The 7,056-nt window shown below is 41.6% G+C and overlaps 1 protein-coding gene across 1 annotated transcript in view; it reads left to right on the top strand.

Moving 5' to 3' along the window:
* Positions 1–2,435: 2,435 nt before the first annotated feature.
* LARS2 (leucyl-tRNA synthetase 2, mitochondrial) overlaps positions 2,436–7,056 on the top strand; it is a 123,535-nt gene continuing 118,914 nt past the window's right edge. The window contains exons 1-2 of the mRNA XM_004676252.2: positions 2,436–2,518; positions 6,624–6,877. Coding sequence (XP_004676309.1) covers positions 6,644–6,877 — 234 coding nt within the window. The 5' untranslated portion in view covers positions 2,436–2,518; positions 6,624–6,643. The remainder of the gene's footprint in view (positions 2,519–6,623; positions 6,878–7,056) is intronic.

Here is a 7,056-nt window from a genome sequence, read left to right as displayed (position 1 = left end):
TGCTCCCCACTGTCTCTGGTGAATCCTTTCACCACTCCTGCACCTCTGGCCTGTACCCCAGTTCTGTATGCATAAATAAGTAAATCTTGAAAAAAAATTCTTTCCATGCACAAACTAACAAATGTATTTCTTCTATTCCTTTCCTTTCAAAACGTAAAAAAGCAGATAACTTTTTACAGCACTCTACAATTTGTTTCTTTCATTTAATACTACATCTTTGCAGCAAGCTCTTTAAAAGTAAAAGAAAGTTACTTTCAAGCTACTGTCCTTTTGATGTAAAAACATTCACTGTCTAGTTAAGCAAGTGATTTTTAGAACATTAAAAAAAATATTCTAGAAATGTCAATGTTGTGCCAGGTTTCGAGTTTCCCAAAGACCACCAAGGAGCCAATTCCGATGCAAAGCACACAAGGGTCTTTATTGCAAGCTCGAGCCTGGGCTCCCAACATGCAGTGACACAGCAGCTGAAGTTGAGAAGGCATGGTTTTTATTACAGAAGAGGGGAGTTTCAGCTCAGCAAAGGGGAGTTTTTGCTCAGCAGTACATTGATTGGTGGACATTGAACAAAGTGATCTTGTCTTAACCCTGGCTGTTGCTATGGGATGAGCAAGATTAGGACATTTACAGTTAAACTCGGCCTTGGCACCTTGTTGATAACTGAAACTTAGGCCTGGCTGGTTCAGAAGCATTCTGAAGCCTGTCATGGCGTCAGTTTGGTCTTTCATCAACGTTAACTTTAATTTGTAAATCATTGTTAGGGGAAAGGCTGTTTGGAACTTAATATGTGGGGAATTAGAGAAAAGTACTCTAGTTAAGTATGGATGTAGCATAACACACCTAAAGGTTAAATTAAATTAAGCGTGGCATGTTAGTGTGAAGTCAACATTTCTGCATCAGCTGAAATTCAGCACCTGGTTTCAGGAGTAGAGAGATCAGGAGACTTGGATGGATCCTTGACCTGCCACCAATTAGCAGGCAGTGTCTAAGCGCTGGACCTCATTGTCCTCATTTCTTACCTCGAGGAACAGATTGGCGGTTGTCTAACCTCCTTATGAGCTTCCATTCTGTAATTTGGGAGGAGTGATGTTCTAGCAGACTAGATAACCAGATTGAATTTCAAATCTTTTACTAATTTGTATATGACCTTTTGTTAAACTATCAGCTTTGTTGGAAATTAGTTTATTCATCTGTAAAATGAACAGCTTGCACTACAGTGTCCTCCAAACCCGTCCAAATTGTCTCATTATAAAAACAGTGTCTCAAACCTCAATCTAAGGATCTCCTGGGAATCTTGTAAAATTCAGTCTCATTCTGCAAGTCTTGGGTAGGGACAGAGATTCTACATTTTTAGCAAGTTTCCAGGTGACTCTGATGCTGGAGATCACACTTTGAATAATAAAGTATTTGGGTTTTGAGCTGCCAGGAAATTTTGTTAAAGAATAGGTGCAAGAGATGACGTCAGTCCCTTGGGTGGGAGATTAGTCTGGAGATTATGTGATGCTGTGTGTGCACCTTAAGTTGTCTTCTATTGTTCAGCTCTATGAGAATAGAAGTGACAATATAGAACATAGCTAGTAATGGGATGAATTTTGTTTGATAGTGGTACAACTGATTTCAGTCATATAGAAAAAAAATGACTCACAAATATTACTCATTACTTTTTTGACCTATAGGATATCAACCAGTTTTACACAACTAGCAAATTCATTTCAGTATTTACGATTGCCCACATACAAGAGTTCTTCAAAATTTTCTTTAGACAAGCTCTCCATTTTGGAATGTATACTTTAATTTGTTCATTCTTTAGAGCAAGTAACACTTGTCAGGGTGGGAAGAGGTGGGATACATAAACTCCCCAGAAATCCTGCTCTCTTGACCCCCACCCAGATCATGTGCCAGATGAGAAAAGAACATTTTATCTCCTATCTTGGCCAGGTAATTCCCCCTCACCCAACCCACCCTCTGGGCTAGAAGATCATGGAATAAGGTGGAACTGAGATGCCTAAATCACTGTGTGTCCCACTAAAGATGAAGAGATTGGAGAGATCTGGCCAAACTGGGAGTTTAACCTAAGCCTCAGGATTCCTTCTGTGCTCTTCACACTACCTCTGCCTATTTTCTTCTTGGGTCACTAAATGTGTGGCTCTCACACTTCTGCTACAGTAGTAATAATTTGATCCCCAAGTGTCTATATAAAGTTTTTCTGTCCCCACAAGAGAGGTTGAGGACAGAATCAAAGGGTGGGATTTGGGGCTGGAGGGCAGCATCCGAGACAGGCTGGGAGTTAGAGAGGGTAGAGTCTGCCAGCCTTAAGCAGACACCCGGCTGTCAGCCTGGACACAGGACCTGATGTCACTCACCCTCACCCAGCTCCTCCTCGCTTGTCTATGTTTTCGGCGGCCGCTATCAATAAAGTTTTTGTTCTGACAACATGGCGGCGCCCACGGTGACTCCCGGACTGTGATCTCCTAAGGTGGCATTTCAGCGTTAGCAGCCGCAGGCCATAGCCTATGGGCAGGTAAACCCCTGACCAGAACTCTGAGGGACTAGAGACGAGTTTCGATGACCTTTCCCGCGGGGCCGGGAGGTTCGGACTTGCTAGGGTCTGGAAGGGAAGGGGCGGACCAGTGCAGTCTCCGAAATGAGTCTCGGAGCTCAGGGTCTCAGACTCTGAGCCACTGGCCTCGTGGGTAGCTCTGGACCCTTTATAGGCAAATCTGCACGTGTACACATAGTCTTGTGCTCGAGTTCCCTTCCCCAGTTTCGGCGCATCTCTGAGTTTTTGCTTCCTGGGCTGGGGGCGGTGGGGAAGGGGTTGAACTCAGTTAAATGCCATTTAGTGCATCTCTCTGGCCCAGAGGTCATGGTCGCAGCATTTTAGGACTCGTCTCCGACCCCTGACCCAGTTTCTATCAAATATACCACAAGCTGAGTTCTGCCGAGCCTTGGGATCCCCTAAAACAAGTTGTGAGCTTTTCTTACAGAGCCTTGTCTCATATTCTCAGACTGTCACCCAGAGATGTGGAACCAGTTTGCATTCGCACTCTCAGAGTATAAAAATACACATCTTGTCATTTAACGTGTTTTTGTCAAGATGATAAGCAAAATATATCATTGTTTTAATTTGCAATTTTTGGATTAGTTCTGAAGTTGAACTTTTAAAATATATTTAGTAGCCATTTGTATTTCCTCCTTTCCTTTTTCTTTTGCCCACCTTATTGATTTATTTACTTCAAATCAAATCTATTTTCTTTTTAATTGAAGTCTAATTGGCATATAACATTCGTCTCAGGTGTATAATATAATGCTTCAATATTTGTACATATTGTAAATTTATTACCACAGCAAGTCTAGTTAACATCTGTCACCAAACATAGTTACACAACATTTTTTTCTTGTGATGAGAACTTTTCAGATCTACTCTTAGCAAGATTACATCACCATGACATTTATTTTATAACTGGACGTTTGGTGTTTTTCTTCTCATGTGTGAACTCTTCTAGGAGGAACTTTTGTTGTAGTTTTGGCAAACATTTCCTCTCAGCTTATTGTTTGTTTTCTAATACCAGTCATAACACTTTTGCTATCTAGATATTTTACATTCGTAAAGGGTCATATTTATTAGCATTTTCCTTTGTGAATGCTATGTCCTGAGCATGATACCTTGTGAAGATTTTTATTTTATGATATAGTTTAAAAAATTCTTTTATTTATTTATGCATACAAGAACTGGGGTATAGGCCAGAGGTGCGGAGGGTGTGGGTATGGGGAGCAGAATTGGTGAATCTACTGAAATACACTGCTGAGGGGGGAGGCGTGGGTGAGACAGGAGAGGTCTGCTGCAGTATGTGGATTAGATTCCTGGCTGGGGATCAAACTCATGGCTGCTAATAGCTTCACAGTGCTCAGACTTAACCCCTTCCGCCACCAGGGAGGCCCTTAAAAATTTTTTTTTGTTTTGTTTTAATTTACTTATTTTATGTATATAGAACTGGGGCACAGGCCAGAGGTGCAGGGTGGGTGAGAGGATTCACCAGAGACAGAGTGGGGAGCAGAACAGGCAGCTCAAGTGAAATACACTGCTGAGGGGAGCAGTGAGCTGGACAGAAGAGGTCTGCCGCACCATGTGGGTCCCCTCCTGGGTGGGGGATTGAACTTGTACTGAAGCATCTGTGGCTAGCTTGTAGTGCTGTGCTTTAACCCACTGTGCCTCCAGGGAGGGCCCTAAAAAATTCTTCATATGAAATTTATTCTGGTTTATGGTGTGAGCTGAAAGCTTTGAGTTTTCTCTACATTTATTGAATAATCTGTCACTTTCTAATCTACCTTTGCTTTTTTCAATATGAACTTTAAGGTCGTTTAAACACCCATATCTGTTTCAGGATTCTCTAGCCTATTTCATTGGTTTAAGCAAAGGAAAGGTTATTAGCGAGCCAGGTATTATATAAACATTTTTAGAAAGCTTATTCTAGTGCTGACTGGGAATGTTAAGTGTTGTTTACAATTTGGTGCTTGGTATAAGTAAGTGGTAAAGATAGGGTTAGCATTTTAAGTGAAAGTATGACCTTTCTCCTCATTGCTCATGTAGCTAATGTTATAATGGCTGACCAGCTTTGAAACCAAAAACTTGTAAGGCTGATTGCAGTTTGCATTTTTATAATTTGGCTGCTTCCCATTGGTTTTATTTGAGAAGATAGTCCAAAACACTGTCTTTATATGATCTTAGGGATTGTAATCTAGAAGAGAAATGGCAGTACTCACTCTATTCTCTTTCTGCCAAACTGGCATTCTTGGTTTGCAAAGATATGGAAATGGTGACTTAGTAAGGGAGCCATAAAACCCATGTTTCCTGAGGATAGCTCTAATTATATAGAAATCCAACCCTTAAAAATAAATACAATCTTCTTAATTGTGCTAAGGGTCTATATAGTAACTTGGTCATTTAAAGGACTAATTTTCAACTGGCTTCAAATAGTTTGCTCTAATATCTGCAGTCACTTTTTACACACTTTAAAATAGCCATGCCCAAGAGATAGGGTATTTCTTTGTGGAAACCTTTTTTTGTCTGACTCTGTCCCCAAAGAAGTAAGAGGTGTTAAGTACAGAGAGAATTGGCATGTCAAAAACTTTGACAGATAACCTTGTAAAATGCCAACAATAATTTTGTATTTTGTATGAGTGTGAAACCCACTTGTATCAGCCTGTAGTGTACCCTCTTTGGCTACATTCAGAACCTAGTATCTTCATGAGTCAGGCCAAACCCTAGTAAATGTGGAAGTATTTTTGAGAGTCAAAGAATTAACACCAGCTGTGGGATGCAGGTTTGGATTTCTTCATTTTGAAAGATGTCTTCACCCTTTTTTTGCTATAGAATTTCTCCACTGCTGTTCTACAAGAAGGTAGACGATGAAATCTGTTTAGTCATAAACCTTAAATATTTGATGAACTGTCACCTCAGCGTTTTAAACAGTGATAAAATATGAAACTTCTTCCATGAGTTCATTACTGAAGTTTGCATGTGGAGGAAAGCAATGAACCATTCAAGTTGAATTTTGAATCCCAACTGAATATACTGGTGATCCCCAAATTATAGATTGGATTCTGAAAAAAGCCTATTGCCCTCATGACTCTTATACATACACATGTATTTTATATTTATTTGTTTCTCTTAGTATGTAAGTGACAGGAGAAAAGAAACTGATTTTGTTCACTGCTAAATCCCCAGGGCCTTGAACAGCAGATGGACCTACTCAGTAAGTATTTGGTAAATGGATGAAGAAATAAATAGTCTTCTAAGATAGTTGTTTTCTGGCTCAGACTACGGAGTGTTTTAAGTTACAATAAATGTTAAAAAATGCCAATAATGCCTCAAAGTCTCTGGTCCTCTTAGGAGACCCGTGTTCAGACCCTTCTGATATTTGAGCCTAAGGCCAAACCAAGATGTCTTTGAAGTTCTTGTGAAGCCTCCTGGGCAAACCCTGAGCTGGCTTAAATGGGAGAGAAGGAGGGTCCCATGCCTCTCCACCCCTACGCTACACTCATGCAATCTGTTACACCCGATGCAATCTGAGGTCAGGCAGGAGCTGATTCTGGTGGTCTCCACTTGTTCCAACAGGGCTTTGTATCTCTGGTATGTGTGAGTACGAGTACTTTTACATATTAACTGAAAAGTGTGTGTGTAGCTTGGTTGAATGCCTTTTTAAAAAAGATTTATTTATTTATGCATACAGAACTGAGGTGCAGGCCAGAGGTGCAGGGGCAGTGAGAGGATTCACCAGAGACAGAGTGGGGAGCCAAACAGGCAATTCCACTAAGTACACTGCTGAGGGGCGTAGCGGGTGGGTCAGGAGAGGTCTGCTGCACCATGTGGGTTACCTCTGGGTGAGTATTGAACTTGCACTGAAGCAGCTGCAGCTAGCTTGCAGTGCTGCATCCTAACACGTTGCACCACCAGGGAAGGTCCTTTTAAGTATTCTTTCAAAGGAAAGAAATCATCAAAATTAGAAAGAAAGCCCGAAGAGCTGGGAACACAGCTGAGCTGATTGGAAGGGCAAACTGGGGAGGAGGGCTGTGCTGAGAGGGGTGTCCCACAGCTCCTGAGTACTTTCTGCTCTCTTTTGCAGGCCTTCCCGCCTTTTGAAGAATGGCTTCTGCTTGGCAGAGACTGGGTCTTTATGCCTCTCTTCTGAAAAAGCAATTGGATGGTGGGCCAGATGTCATCAGATGGGGAAAGAGAGTGATTCCAAGATGTAGTAGAGGTATTTACAGTGCCACAGGAAAGTGGACTAAGGAGTATACGTTGCAGACAAGAAAAGATGTAGAGAAATGGTGGCATCAACGAATAAAAGAACAGACCTCCAAAATTTTGGAAGCAGATGTGAGTATTTTGAGAGGGTTGAGCAAAGGGGCCCAGGGATGCTGGCATCAGGCTGCCTGGGTTCAAATGAGCCTTTAAGTTTGTGACCTGGAACAAATGATTGAGTCACTGTCCTTCAGTTTCCATATCGAGAATGGACAGGGATGACGACATTGCTCACCTGCTTCTTAGGTGGGGGG

This window comes from Condylura cristata, unplaced genomic scaffold, assembly GCF_000260355.1.
Source record: "Condylura cristata isolate star-nosed mole 26May11 unplaced genomic scaffold, ConCri1.0 scaffold00004, whole genome shotgun sequence".
Taxonomy (NCBI): Eukaryota; Metazoa; Chordata; class Mammalia; order Eulipotyphla; family Talpidae; genus Condylura; species Condylura cristata.
This window is presented reverse-complemented; position numbering and strand designations above follow the sequence as displayed.